This window comes from Nomascus leucogenys, chromosome 7b, assembly GCF_006542625.1.
Source record: "Nomascus leucogenys isolate Asia chromosome 7b, Asia_NLE_v1, whole genome shotgun sequence".
NCBI classification, from domain to species: Eukaryota; Metazoa; Chordata; class Mammalia; order Primates; family Hylobatidae; genus Nomascus; species Nomascus leucogenys.
The window spans coordinates 38,422,130-38,437,797 of NC_044387.1; the positions used below are offsets into that span (position 1 = coordinate 38,422,130).

The 15,668-nt window shown below is 35.6% G+C and overlaps 1 protein-coding gene across 1 annotated transcript; it reads left to right on the forward strand.

The window, feature by feature from the left end:
• Nucleotides 1-9,165: 9,165 nt before the first annotated feature.
• On the forward strand, nucleotides 9,166-11,212 carry TRAM1L1 (translocation associated membrane protein 1 like 1). The gene has a single exon (XM_012507664.2). The coding sequence runs from the start codon at nucleotides 9,373-9,375 to the stop codon at nucleotides 10,480-10,482; it is 1,110 nt and encodes a 369-aa protein (XP_012363118.2). The 5' UTR covers nucleotides 9,166-9,372; the 3' UTR covers nucleotides 10,483-11,212.
• Nucleotides 11,213-15,668: the final 4,456 nt, after the last annotated feature.

Consider the following 15,668-nt stretch of genomic DNA (forward strand, 5'->3'; position numbering starts at 1 on the left):
CTAGTGGAGACCAATATTAACCCAGAAGTTTGGGCAACTTCAAGGAAAATTGGCTGAGCCACAATCACTATACCAGTTTGGGTCCATCTTAAGGATCCTACCTCCTTAGCTAAACAAAGACATATCCCCCAAAACCAGAAGTTAAGAAAGGACTAGGAGCTAGCGTCGATAACTTGAGGATGCAGGGCCTCCTTAAATCCTGCAACAGCCCTTATAATACCCCGATATTGTGGGTACAAAAACCCACTGGGGACTGGAGACTGGTCTAGGATTTCTGCCTCCTTAATGAGGCTGTGGTTCCAATATACCTGGCAGTTCCCAGTCCCTATACCGTGTTAACTCAAATACATGAGGGAACTAAATCATTCACAGTCCTGGACTGAAAGGATGCCTTATTTTGAATACTGTTACACCCAGACTCCTGGTATTCATTTGCATTAGTGGATCCCCTCAACTAGACCACCCAGCTAACCTGGATGGTGTTACTTCAGGGATTTTGAGATAGCCCCCATCTGTTTGGGCAGGCATTGTCAAAAGATCTCTCTGAGTTCCTTTATCCTCCGGGTAAAGTTTTACAACATGTAGATGGCATTCTCCTTTGTGTCCCAACTGAGGAAGTCTCTCAGGAGCACAGTAAGGTTCTTCTTAATTTTGCAGCTAACAGAGGAAATAAGGTCTCAAATCTAAGACTCAGCTCTGTCAGCCTTCAGTGAAGAACCTAGGCCTAGTCTTGTCAGAGGGGACGAGGACACTAAGCAAAGAAATGTTCAAGCCTGTCTCCTCTTTTCCCCTCCCCAAAGCCTTCAAGCAACTGAGGGATTCTTGGGCATTACAGGGTTCTACAGCTTATGGATATGGATACCTGGGTATGGTGAAATAGCTTGTCCCTTATATCGCCTAATAAACAAAACTCAGGCAGCTAAAACCCACTCCCTAATTTGGAAACCAGAGGCTAAAAGGGCCTTTGACCAATTAAAACAAGGCTTGTTTGAGGCACCAGCCCTTAGTCTTCCCATAGGGAAGTTGTTCAATCTTTATGTATCAAAAGGAGATATTAGATTACCAGAAAGATGTTAATGAAACATATGGTAAACATGGTTTCTCAGAAAACTTTGTTACCAGTCATATTTCTAACATGTTATTGTCCTTTTTGCCAGTTTGGTTTATTTATAATCATAACAATAAAAGGAATAAATTGGGAAACTACCATACATTTTTGGTTTCTGATATGGGTAGTATTTGTTAAGGGAGGAAAGGTAAAATTTTTGCATTGAATGAGTGAAGGCTATCACTTATCAGATAAAAATAAATACTTTGAAGAACTATTTTGTGTATATTACTTACATGATTTGGCTCTGTGTCCCCACCCAAATCTCATCTTTAATTGTGTTGCCATAATTCCCATGTGTTGTCAGAGGTAGGGACCCAGTGTGAGATCACTAAATCATGGGGGCACTTTCCACCATACTGTTCCTGTGGTACTGAATAAGTCTCATGAGATCTGATAGTTTTATCAGGGGTTTCTGCATTTGCCTCTCCCTCATTCTCTCTTTGTCTGCTGCCATTCATGTAAGACGGGACTTGCTGCTTCTTGTCTTCTGCCATGATTGTGAGGCTTCCCCAGCCATGTGGAACTGAAAATCCAATTAAACCTCTTTCTTTTTAAATTTGCCCAGTCTTAGGTATGTCTTTATCAGCAGCTTGAAAACAGAGTAATACAGTAAATTGGTACCAGTAGAGTGGTGCATTGTTGAAAAGATACCCAAAAATGTGGAAGTGACTTTGGAACTGGATAAGGGGTAGAAGTTGTAGCAATTTGGAGGGCTCAGAAGAAGATAGGAAAATGTTGGAAAGTTTGGAACTTCCTAGAGCCTTGTTAAATGGCTTTGCCCAAAATGCTGATAGCAATACGGAAAATAAGGTCCAGGCTGAGGTGGTCTCAGATAGAGATGAGCAACTTGTTGGGAACTAGAGTGAAGATGACTCTTGCTATGTTTTAGCAAAGAGACTGGTGGCATTTTGCCCCTGCCCTAGAGATTTGTGGAACTTTAAACTTGAGAGAGATGATTTAGAGTATCTGGCATAAGAAATTTCTAAGCAGCAAAGCATGCAAGATGTGCTTTGGTGCTGTTAAAAGCATTCATTTTTAAAAGGGAAAAAGAGCACATAAGTTTGAAAAATTTGCAGCCTGACAATGTGATAGAAAAGATAATCCCATTTTCTGAGGAGAAATTCAAGCAGCCTGCAGAAATTTGCACAAGTAACGAGAAACCAAATGTTAATCCCCAAAACAATGGAGAAAATGTCACCAGGGCATGTCAGTGGTCAACACGGCAGCCCCTCCCTGGGGGGGAGGTCTAGGAAAAAAAAAAGTGCTTTCATAATGTATCTTTTAGAAATATTTATTTAATACTCAAATATTTTTCTTATTGGAAGCACAGTTATTCTACTTCAGGAAAAAAATTGTATCTTGTGAGTTTGGTAGAGAAGAGAGATACTTGAAAAGATCAAAATTTCCAAAATAAACTATTTATTGATCCCGTTATTTGTTATCCAAAGTTTGTGGCAAATTTAACTAGCTAGTAAATAAGAATGCATTGGATAGAAGATTAATTAGCATTAAAAATAGATTGCACTTGTGTAATTTCACACTTACATATTACTTTAAAAAGCATGAATTAATTTAGGACAAAAGCCATAAACAGGTATAATACAAGATTAAAGCACCTTCACTTGCATTATTTGCAAGTCATAGGTCTGTTTTGTAACAGAAAATGATAAGGATTTCTTTTGTCTTTGGGGCCTTTATTGTACAATATTTTTGCTTTGCTTTTACAGATTTGGTTCCTTATTATTACTTATTATCAGGTCTTGTGAAAAGCGTCTAATTCTCAGTCTGTCCGTTTTGTAACATCATCAGTAACTTTGGTGGCAAGTATCAGAAAGACAATGACATCGAATGGGTGTGAGCCACGGAAATGGATACAGGAAATGGATTTTTGCTCTCCTGCAGTTGTAGGCTATAACCAAACCTATTTTAGGGCCTGTAAGGTAGGAGAGCTGCCAGGAAGAATATAAATCGTGACTGCCACAAAAGTGACATCCATAGATTGATGCATTCTATACAAGGGAGAAAGGTGGTATGTTAGGGACATTAGAATCATTTTTCTTGTCAGAAATAAATGGTGCACAGTCTTCTTTGCCCTTGCCAACATTTTGCACACTTTAGTTTTCAAGGTAGTTGTCTTTTGTGCTGCTGTATATGAGAAAAATTTTGAAAAATTTAAAAATAATTACCATCCACAGTCTGGATTTATAGAGAAAAAGTGATATGAATCAATTACTTTGGAGATCAGTAATTGATTTTTCATAAAACCACTACATAAAAAGATTGCATTTTTCTCTGTTTAAGGCTCTGAGATTTGCTGTTGGATTTAACATACTGAAACTGGTTTTGCTTATCCTCTGTTTTAACCAGAAAAGAGGACACAAGACCATGTCACTTATTGCCGTGAATATTGGCATAATCAAACAGAATTCAGCAAGAGCAAAAATGTGTGTAATACCAATGGCCATTTTAATAGTTTTCCAATGGATGCTTGTTCAATATATGAAGTTATAGAAATCAACATAAGCCAAATTCTAAAATTATATTTTGTAAATATCTAATAATCAACAAATCATAAACTTTAGTAACGTATTTGAACATACCTTCAATTTCCTTTTATGACAATTTTTTTCTGTCATTATGCTAGTATTTGTCATATAAGCCATCATTTAAAAAATACATTGACTTGCTTTTTACCTCTTCTCTCCAGAAAATGTACTTTAACTGTTTTCTCTGCTTTATATTCTTGGAAGTATTGAGAAATATCATATTAGTCATAAACTTTTTTCAAAATATACTAACTTGTGAAAAGAGAAATTTTATAAGGGACACAGGTGGGTATATTCTTAAAAGTACTGCATATTGATATGTTCTAAATGAACAGATTATGGTGCATAGAAAACACTATTTCCAACTTCCAAATCCCATCAATATGTGTTATTTTCATCATTTGTAGCATAATATTATAACATCTACATGATTCTGTTTTTATATCTGTAAAAGATAAATTCAATAAACTCTCTAGATATATAAAGCAAAACAACAGTGTATATCACCACATAAATTACTTGACATTACAAATAAGAATATGGATTTTTGAACTGTTTAAAATTAAACATGGTTAACCAGGTGTGGTGGCATGCACCTGTAGTTCCAGCTGCTACTTCAGAGGCTGAAGAGGGGTGGTCACTTGAGCTCTAGTATTTGAGGTTGCAGTGAGCTATGATTGCACAACTGTGCTCCAGCCTGGGTGACAGAGCAAGATCCTATCTCTAAATTAATTAATTAATTATAAAAAATTAGACATAGGACAGGAGGAAAATTAAAAGTCTTCCAAGTTTTTGAAGACAAAACATCTATTTTATGTTTTAATTTATAGGTAACTGCTTCCACTTGTGATCTTCCTCCACTGTAAAGGCACAGAATACACAAATGTCCTCCATTTCCATATCCTATTTCTGAATCCAGCTTTAAAAATGTGTAAAATATTTGGCATTTTGAAGTAATTTCAAACGTATCTCTAAATATTTAGTATTTGTGATTGATAACTATTGCTCTTAGTAAGATGCCTTGCTTCCTGCTTTAGCTATGTTAATTCTGTCAGATCCCTTAAGGAAACAGAGACTGTTTTCTGTGATTGGCACATTTCTCTTTGAATGCTTGCTCCTCCCCAGCATGGGTGTGGCATGCAAAATAATGCCCCCACATCTAGGATGTCAGCAACTTCATCTCTCAAACCTGTGGATGTTACTTCACATAGCAAAAGAGACTGTGCAAGTGGATTAAACTAAGTTCCTTGATATGGGCAGAGTATCCTGTATTAACCTGGTGGGCCCAATGTAATCATTAGAATATTTAAAAGATGAAAGAGGGAGACAAAAGAGTCAGAGACAATGTGGCAAGGAAACCAGAGTTTAGAGTGATGAGATTGCTGGCTTGGCAGTTGAAGGAAAAGGCCACAAACTAAGAAATTCAGGTGAACTCATCTTTAAACTGGAAAAGAAAGAGGGATAGATTTTCTCCTAGAGCCTCGAGAAGGAATACAATCTTGCCACCACGTTGATTTTAGCTTGGTGAAACCCATTTTAGTTTTATGACCTCGAAAATTGTGAGATAATACACTTTCTGTTTCTGTAAGCCACCAAGTGTGTGGTAACTTTTTTACAGCAGCAATAGGAAAAATACAATGGGTAACATCAATCCTTCAGTTAGCTCCCAGGTGAAACAGCACTCCTATCAATAACTCTCTTTTCCAAACTAGCCATTAAATAATCTTGTATCATACTCTCATTCCTTATACTATTTTCCTCACTACATAGTGATAGCGTTTGATATTCCATGACACTTACCAGAATGTAATCTCGGTATAGAAGGAGAATTTATGTCAGGGTATACAGAATCCTTGGCAGAAAAAAATATTCAATAAATATGTTTGCATAGACAAAGGAATAAATAAAATAATAAAGCTAACTACTAATACTACATATTTATGAGTGTATGCTATGTATTTATAAATGAATGCACCTGTGTACCTCTGCATGTGTGTGTATGTGCAGCTTTTTAACTCTAGTTATACTCATCATATATGTCTGCCAGTAGAAATAAATTATCACATGCTCTCAAATACAGAAAGGAAGGATATGGAAAAGATCACTAAGTGAGGTAAGCATTTAAAGTTATAGGATGTGAAAATGGAACTCTGTTATTTCTACATTTTTCTGAGTACATTGTAATCTAATTGGTAAAACCTATTCTGATGTGAAATAAAGTAAAAATGACAATGAGAAATCACTAAATAACATCAAAGAATGGCTAAATTTTAAAATGTTTGATTCTACTAACTACTGGTGAGAATGTGGACAAGGTAACCAAACTTTATTGTAACCACTTTGGAAAAAGGTTTTTTTTGTTGTTTTTTGTTTTGTTTTTTTTTTTGAGATGGAGTTTCACTTTCTGCCCAGGCTGGAGTACAACGTTGTGATCTCGGCTCACTGCAACCTCCACCTCTCGGGTTCAAGTGATTCTCCTGCCTCAGCATCCCAAATAGCTGGGATTATAGGCGTGTGCCACCATGCCTGGTTAATTTTGTATATTTAATAGAGAAGGGGTTTCACCAAGTTGGCCAGGCTGGTCTCGAACTCCTGACTTCAGGTGATCCAGCTGCCTCAGCCTCCCAAAGTGCTGGGATTACAGGCGTGAGCCACCATGCCTAGCCAGAAAATAGTTTGGGAAGAGATCAAGACCATCCTGGCCAACATGGTGAGACCCAGTCTCTACTAAAAATACAAAAATTAGCTGGGCGTGGTGGTGCACACCTGTAGTCCCAGCTCCTAGGGAGGCTGAGGCAGGAGAATCACTGGAATTCCGGAGGTGGAGGTTGCAGTTAGCTGAGATAGCGCCACTGCACTCCAACCTGGTGACAGAGCGAGACTCCGTCGCAAAAAAATAGAGAAAGGACAGTATAAAATACTCATCTGTTTAAAGTTTGCCAAAAATACTTTGGCAATTATAATTTAATTTTTAATAGTTCTAATACTTCTTATTAATTTCCAAGTAATTAAAGAGAAACACGTGCTTTATTTCCAGACTATCTAAATGAATCATATAAACTAGCTATGTATAAGGATTATTAGTCTCTGAGCATATGTTTTCAAGCACAGTTTCAAAGATTAAAATAGAAGTATATTAGAAGTAAAAAATTTCCGTGGAAGTTTACCTTTAGGGAAACACTATATTATTCTTAGATATAAAAATATTGAAAAGTGAGGCTACCTCTGTATTATAATGTTTCTTCTGTACTTTATTATTTTAGCAAAATCAGAATCAATGTCAGTTTATATTTTAAGGTAATTATTTTAAAATACAAATAACTAATTTAAAAGAGCTTTTTATAGCTAAGCTATTCATATAAATAATATTGAGTTATAAAACACAGACATCAAAAGGTTGTATTGCATAGCTAACAGCAAGAACTAATTATTAACACCTATTTGAAATACAGTACCTTAACTATAGTGAGAACTTTTATTGATATTTTTAAATCAAATGTTTCTTATAACAAAATCAATATGGCATTTTAAATAGATAATTCGACCAATGCCTGGCAATCCTCTGAATACATGAGACCAAGAAAAGATTGAGGATTATCAGAAACTGATTCATATGTTGTTCTGTTGATTCCACCTGTAAGCTTGTTTATGCAATGTTAATTCCTTGAAGTATTAATGTGTAATTAATACTCCATAATTAATTCTATAATCAATGACTATTACATGACAAAGACAAAGATTAACAGGATTACGTTAACACTATTTGGCTTCTAGTGTCTTTTATCTTTTAATATATGCAAGCCAACAAACAGAAACAAATCAACTTATAATATTTAATCCATGTTTTAGGGTAAAAAATCTTTCACCATTTCCTAGAAAGGAAGATTGGACTCAAACCAAAATCTAGGAACTTTACCTGGATGTATCTTATAGTTATTATTGATTATTGACTGCTGTGTGCATCCATTTTCTCACTCTTAGATGGCAGTGTCTGTTGCATTTTTCCTATGCTTTGGGTGTGTAGGAGCCAAAAACCTTATTCTTTTAGTTCACAAGTCTTCAGACCAAGAGTAAGTGCAACAAAGGATAGGACTTTCCTTTATCTGCTCCTGGATCTGATTTAGCTTACAAAAATATCCTGTGTAAGAAGCCTGAACCTGATGCCATATTGACATGAGACTATTGTTTGCATTGGAAGGAAAAAGTGTATATTTCATGTCAGAGGAAACAAAATTTATTTCCAATGGAAAGGATGTGGCTATTTAAAAAATTAGCAAATACTAGGTACATTTCTCATTAAAAGTTGATGTGTACGGTCCACACCCTCCCCTCCATCCTCACCCCACCTTGAAGTAAAACAGGCTTGTGCCTACCTTGATACTGAAAATTATATAATGTGACTTCTAATACTAGGTCATAAAAGGCCATTTAGTTTCTGTCTTGTTTGCTAGAAATCCCACTTTTGGAACATTAAGCCACCCTTTCATGATAATACTAACGATGCACCTAGAGGCCACAAGTAGGCATTCTGGTAGACAGTCCTAGAGTACCTTAACTTTTTCAAGGCTTCTTATAAACTTTGTGTTTATAAGCATGAATTAGCTTTATCCTTAGGGCAAGTTTAGCCTTACTTAAAACAGTGTAGTTTTCCTTGGATCTTGTCTGAATGTCACAAGTGTTCAGTGAGGATTCTACTTTCTGGCTGTTCCAATCTTGAAAGTTTCCAAGTCCTCTGTGAAGTCTTGGGAAACTTCAATTCACAATTCCTCCATATATGCAAAACCTACACAAATGACATATGAGGTTCTTATCTGTTATAATGAAGAAATTCAGTTTTGAGCTTTGTAGCCAAAAGACCTTTCCATGAACTAATACATCTCTCCTTCTAACTGCCACATAGTCTTTCAAAATACTGGCTAGACGTTATCATTGCAAACATTATTATTATTGCAAATAGGGGAAATAATTTTAATATGCTATCTTGTTGACCTAGTAAATATTTCCAGGTATAATTGATTTACAGTAAAAGACGATACAGCTTAATAGTGAAAAACACGCGCTCTGGAGCCAGACTGGATTTAAATCTTTGCTCTAACCCTTACTAGGGATGTGAATTTGGCCATATTACTTAACCTCTCTGTGCCTCAGTGTTTTGTCTCTTGAAAAGGGGTGGGGGAGGGGAGATTATCACAGTATCTACCTCATTGGGTGTTTCAGGAGAGTTAAATTCATAAATATAAATGAAATGCTTAGCACAGCAACTGATAAGTAGTGCTGGGAGTTTGCTGTTATTATTATGCTATTGTTGTTATAATTAATGATCTGAAGAATAACCAGAGCTCTATAGGTTTATCATGATTACTAATGAAGATGCCACTAAAAAAAAGAATTCAGGAGCATCTTGGCGGTGGCAGCGAGTTTGAAGATGCGACGATCAACGTTGAAGATCACCGCTCGCAACCCCGGGCCTGGCGCCGGGTAGGGGCGCGGCGCTCGATTTCCTTCCCTGCCTCCGCCGTCCCCCTGGTGCGCATGCTCAGCTCAGCTCGGCCCTCGCCTTTGATTTATTTTTTTTCTGGGCGGCCGCTGCGACCCGGGACTGACTTCGGGATGGGAAGTGGAGCCCCCGGAGCTGCTACCGTGGCGGCGGCGCTGTGAAGAGCTGCCAGGGGGAGGCAGCTGCGGCTCGCTGGTGAGTATCCGGGAAGCGCCACCATGGGGCTCCGTAAGAAGAGCACCAAGAACCCCCCCGTTCTGAGCCAGGAATTCATCCTGCAGAATCATGCGGACATCGTCTCCTGCGTGGGGATGTTCTTCCTGCTGGGGCTTGTGTTCGAGGGAACAGCAGAAGCATCCATCGTGTTTCTCACTCTTCAGCACAGTGTTGCTGTCCCTGCAGCAGAGGAACAAGCCACGGGATCAAAGTCCCTCTATTATTATGGTGTCAAAGATTTGGCCACGGTTTTCTTCTACATGCTAGTGGCAATCATCATTCATGCCACAATTCAGGAATATGTGTTGGATAAAATTAACAAGAGAATGCAGTTCACCAAAGCGAAACAAAACAAGTTTAACGAATCTGGTCAGTTTAGTGTGTTCTACTTTTTCTCTTGTATTTGGGGCACATTCATTTTAATCTCTGAAAACTGCCTGTCAGACCCAACTCTCATATGGAAGGCTCGTCCCCATAGCATGATGACATTTCAAATGAAGTTTTTCTACATATCCCAGTTGGCTTACTGGTTTCATGCTTTTCCTGAACTCTACTTCCAGAAAACCAAAAAACAAGACATCCCTCGTCAACTTGTCTACATTGGTCTTCACCTCTTCCACATTACTGGAGCTTATCTCTTGTACTTGAATCATTTGGGACTTCTTCTTTTGGTACTGCATTATTTTGTTGAATTACTTTCCCACATGTGCGGCCTGTTTTACTTTAGTGATGAAAAGTACCAGAAAGGCATATCTCTGTGGGCAATTGTGTTTATCTTGGGTAGACTTGTGACTTTAATTGTTTCCGTACTCACTGTTGGGTTTCACCTGGCTGGATCGCAGAATCGGAATCCTGATTCCCTTACTGGAAATGTAAATGTGTTGGCAGCTAAAATTGCTGTTCTGTCGTCCAGTTGCACTATCCAAGCCTACGTAACATGGAACTTAATTACTCTCTGGCTTCAGAGGTGGGTAGAAGATTCTAATATTCAGGCCTCATGTATGAAGAAGAAACGGTCGAGATCTTGTAAAAAAAGAACAGAAAACGGAGTGGGAGTGGAAACTTCAAATAGAGTAGACTGTCCGCCAAAGAGGAAAGAGAAATCTTCATAATATTTGCAAGCGCATTGATTAATGTCTGCAAAGGAATCTGCTCTTTGAGATTTCTTTCAGCACTAGAGATTTTTCTGTTTTGAAAATAGTTCGTGCTCTTTGGTTTTTTGTTATTGAACTGTCTCATGTATTTTTAAAAGACATTTGAGGGGAGGATGATTATTATGAATGGGAAAAAAAGATTTTGGTTGAGACTAAATTACTCATCATCAAAATAATGTCAAAATACTTTTGGGGATCACCACTATATTTTGTTTTGATTTTTAACCTTTCAACATTTTCCTAGTGATTTGCAGAGATAACTGCACAATTTTGCATATCAATGATACTAGTTCTTACTCCCACCAGTGTTTCATAATACCAACAAGATGGTCTGTCCTAGCAAGATTATGTGTTTAATGTTTGCTTTGGGGTAAAATAAAAGTACGAAAAAGGTGGAAGTCAAATCAGTATTCTGTAATTGTTAGAATTTATTTTTTAAGAATTTACAACTCAGAAAAGATTGGTAAACTCACCAAAATAATAAATGTTCTTAATTTTACAGGTAGTGATTATTAGTGTTTCATCCCCATTTAAAAAAATACAGTACTAATGGGTAACACATATGGAGGTTTATTGCCATATATATTGCATCAAAATATCATTAATTAATATACAAATATTAAAATCATTCCTGTCCATTCCACTTGTAAATGGGAATTCATGAAATTAAATATTACTTTAAAAAGGACATTGGACTTAGTCTTTTTTATATATGTTTATTAAAAATGATTCTTAATGAGGCCTTGTAAGATCATTAACCACAGCATCTTAGAAAAATATTGTTTGTATACCAGATTGAAAAATAATACTTGGCATGTGTATAAAAAGAATGTCAGCTAATTACATTTGGAAAACATGTAATGTACCAACCTTCAATAAGTTGAAAATTAGATAGTCACATGAAAGGCTTTTGAAAAATAATGTTGTTATTATTTGTTTTCATCTTTAATTGGGGAACATTTATCTGTATAAGACATATTTTGAAGATTATTTACATACACATATATGTATAATCTGTATCTTTGCAGAAGCCAATAGAAACAATGGGAATTAGTGGGTGAGTATACGTATTGCCTCTCAATCCTTATTTCAGTTTTATTTCCATAATGTGTTTATATAATTTTTCAGTAAGACAGTACTTTACAAATATGCTAGGGGAAGGCCATATATTTCCTCTTCCTTTATATTTTCTCCTACTATGTCTCTCATCTCTAAATATTTTATAGCCAGCCCTCTCTTTGGTTTAAGTAATTCAACTCTCCCAAGCATGGAGGGCCCTCAAAATTAAGTTTAGTACTTTTATCACAGATCACAGACAGAAGAGCCACTCTTGGTAAAACATTCCTTTCTGTCTGCTTTCAGAAGTAAATATCAAAGCAAGATTTCATCTTTTTTTTAAATATAGAATCTATCATCTTACCTATTTTTTTTCGATTACTGAATACTGTAATATTGGTAGCACATGTTGTAAGGTCCAAAGTAAACCAACTGTTATGCAACTGAAAAACAAAGATTTTTACCTTCTCGTATGACAGAGAGTTCCTTTTTTAAAACCATTCTAGCCCATTACCTGTAACCCCACTCCTGGTAACAAATGCCCTATATGTTGTATACTTCTTTACAAATAAGTGCAGATCTGACTCAAACTGGAAAAATAAATTGCAGAAAAAATATTATGTTACATGATTCACAATGCCAAGAGTTAAATTTGGCTTAGCAATAGATGTGATTAGGATTTAGATCAATTTCCCTAGGATTTTTCTTGGCTCTAACCCCTTAGCTTTATGTTCTTCATGGCAGCAAATAATGAAAGCTATTCTAGGCTTCGTTTCTTTAACCCTGTGATGGAAAGAAAGAGAAAAAAACTAATTTCAAAAATTCCCAAGACAATGGGAGTTACCTTTAGTAAAGTCATTTGATAAAGGAGTATACTGGGCTGATTGATGTAAGTCAGGTTTCATGCTTCACCCATGGAAAAAGGCAAAGCCTGTTTGTGTGTGTGTGTGTGTGTAACATATTAGTTCACAAGAGGAAGCAAGGTTATTGAGAAGAATAACGGGAAAGATGCTGGCTACATCTCAACTACTCACAGTGGTATTCCTACTCAATAAATATTGTCAGAAAATAAATGTATGCCAAATAAATTATGAAAGCAACATGACAAATGAAATTTAGCTCAATACAAATTAGGTATTTTTAAAAATTTATTCTCAAAACATTCATGCTATGATAAATCTCAGTGTGATGATTTGGTCTGTGTCAAAATGGACCACATGGAAACAAATTTTCATTATGATTTGAGTTATTATTGAAGCAGGCATTAATTAACCCTGTGAAGGCTCAAATAGCTGATTATCCCACCCGCCCCCCACCAACACCAAAACTGCAGAAATCATAAGGGTGTATCTAATATTTATATTTAAAGATTTTCTGATTTATTACCTTCAAAGTTTAGCTTTATATTTTAAATAAGCCTACAAGTATAGGTTTTTCCAGCATGGGGTCAAAGTATATGTTTATTTTTGAAAAACGATTCTGTTAGCATTTAATTAATGGTGTATACCATTTGTTTTTAAACAAATAGTATCAATGTGTCATGCAACCTACATATCTTTTAAGGGACAAAAAAGTTTTAGGACTCATTATTCTCTTATTGGTAAGTATAACTCTCCATTTATTTTAATTAGAAAAAACATACATAAAATACTTTTTCATTTATCTTTCATCAATATTTGTTTATCGGTAGCAGACTTATGCATAACCAATACCATATTAACTTGGAATAGATTTAAGAAGATTAGAGTTATTAAATTAATAATTTAAAGCTTGCTTGAAAACATAAAATATTCTGATATTCCTTTAAGTTGGAAAAATAAAGGTAAAGTTTAAGTTCTCACTCAACTAGACTAAGTGAGAGTAACTTGTATAGAGTAACAAAATACTTTTTACCAATGCTTTATGCAGGACTTGTCATATTGGAACAGTTGCTTAGAGAAGCTCTTGTGGAAAGCCATGCTTATTTGGAAGCATTATTAAAGCAGGCATTAGTTAACTCTGAAAGCTCAAGTAACTGATTAACTATCAAAAACAGGTTAATCAGTTAAAAACTGGTAGGAATTTCTATGGAAATAGAGAAAATTTGTTCACTGCCATCTTTCAATCAAATCTACCTTCTGTGAGAAAGTACCCACACTAAATAAGACAGAGTGGTACCTGCCAATTACTCTAATTTATGTAGGAAAAAAAAAACTCATACATCCTTCATGCAAAAATTATATATTTCCAAAACATTGAATTGGAACATCCTTATACAATCATGTAACTGTCAAAATTTTCTATCTAAATCCCTATTACCAAGTTCTTTTTAGGCCCTGCGCCCACTCTGGCAGTTTTAAGTATTAAATAAATGTGGAATAAGCCAAACATTCAGAAATCTGCTCATGAGATTATTTACCTGGGTTTTCCTTTTTCCTGACAGGCGACCTTGCATTTTGTGTTGCAGCATTATGTCAGCTAAATTTTTCATTTTAAAATCTAAAAAAATACATTAATGTGTAAACTGACCATTCCAGTAGACACTTACATAGATAAGGAAAAGACAGTGGGTTGTGATAGGTGGTTAAAGGTTCACGTTAATTTAAAAATGAAAATGGTTAAACTAAATTCACAGTAATGATGTGTATATCTTCGAGCCAGCCTAGAAGTGTCACTGTTAAGGGATGTGGTTACTCAATGAATCAGGAAAAATATCAATTTTAAACAAAGGGCAAGTTAACTTCCTAAGTTAAATGTAAGAAAACGCTCAATTTCAACACCACCTGCATCATTCACCAAATCAAATCATGTCAGCATTGCAGAATCTCATGGCTTGAGGAAAGTTTGCAAAAATATAGATCATTTACTAGCGCCCATGTAGAATTTCTCGTAAGCCATCACACACTGAAAAATATTTACATCCCAAAGTAAATTTAATATTTCATTCTCTTAATGCCCTTATTGCTTTAACTACAGAAAAGCAGCTGTCCTCTTAACTGAAACATCAAATAAAAACATCCAGTTTAAATACAAGGTTGCCAGAGTCCTCAACACAAATATTGAAATATAACTTGTAAGCTTTAAGACATTTTTAAAAAGATGTTTTCAGGTATAATGACACAAATTCAGCAGAGGAAGGTAATAAGATGATTACAAATAATGGTTAACAATAGAGATCGGGGCAAACCCCTGCTGTGGCCCTTAGAGCTAGTGAACTTTGGCAGTGAATGTCAACATTTTGTCTTGGATTGTATGCCATTAAAGTGACAAAGGTATGTATCTCAAAAAGCTGCCGTGAGGATTAATAATATATACAGATACAGTGTCATAAAGTTTCTTTGTGAGTGTGTGTTTATACAAACAAGTTAATATATTTATACCACATATGTGTATATAGTCTTAATCTACAATTTAACATAGTTATGTGTGTTTCTGTGTTTATGCATAAATATATACATATCCACATATGTACACACATTGATAGGTTTTCCCCCTACATAATTATTTGTTTCATTTTAATGGATTTTGTTTTTAGGGTAGTGTTAAGTTCACAGTGAAACTGACTGCAAAATACAGAGAGTTCTCATCCCTCACACATACCCGACCTCACACATACACCGCTTTCCTCACTATCAATATTCCACCTCAGAGTGGTACATTTATTGTGATTGGTGAACCTATATTTACCCATCATTATCAACCAATGCCTATAGTTTACACTAGGGTTCACATGTATTGTATTCTATGGATTTTCACAAGTGTATAATGACATGTAACTACTATTACTGTATCATTCAGAGTCATTTACCCTAAAATTCCTCTGTGCCAAATCTATTTGTCTCTTCCTCCCCTGTAGATTTTCATGCATTGTACAAATGTATGACATTGATTTTTCTCTCATGTCCAGGTAGGAGGCAGTAGAAAATTCAAGTATAGTGAATCTATTTTCCAAATGTATGAATTTTCAAAGACTAAATAATGTACATTACAATATATAAGACCATAATTAAAATGTACATAAATTATCTTCTGAGTAGCTAAACACTTATTTTAAAGAGTTATAAAATTCATAGTAACATGGACTACTTTTCTTACATAATTATAGAAAA

Bases quoted from the DNA above. Each gene is read 5' to 3' on its own strand.
- TRAM1L1 (XM_012507664.2), top strand. From the start codon at position 9,373: ATGGGGCTCCGTAAGAAGAGCACCAAGAACCCCCCCGTTCTGAGCCAG.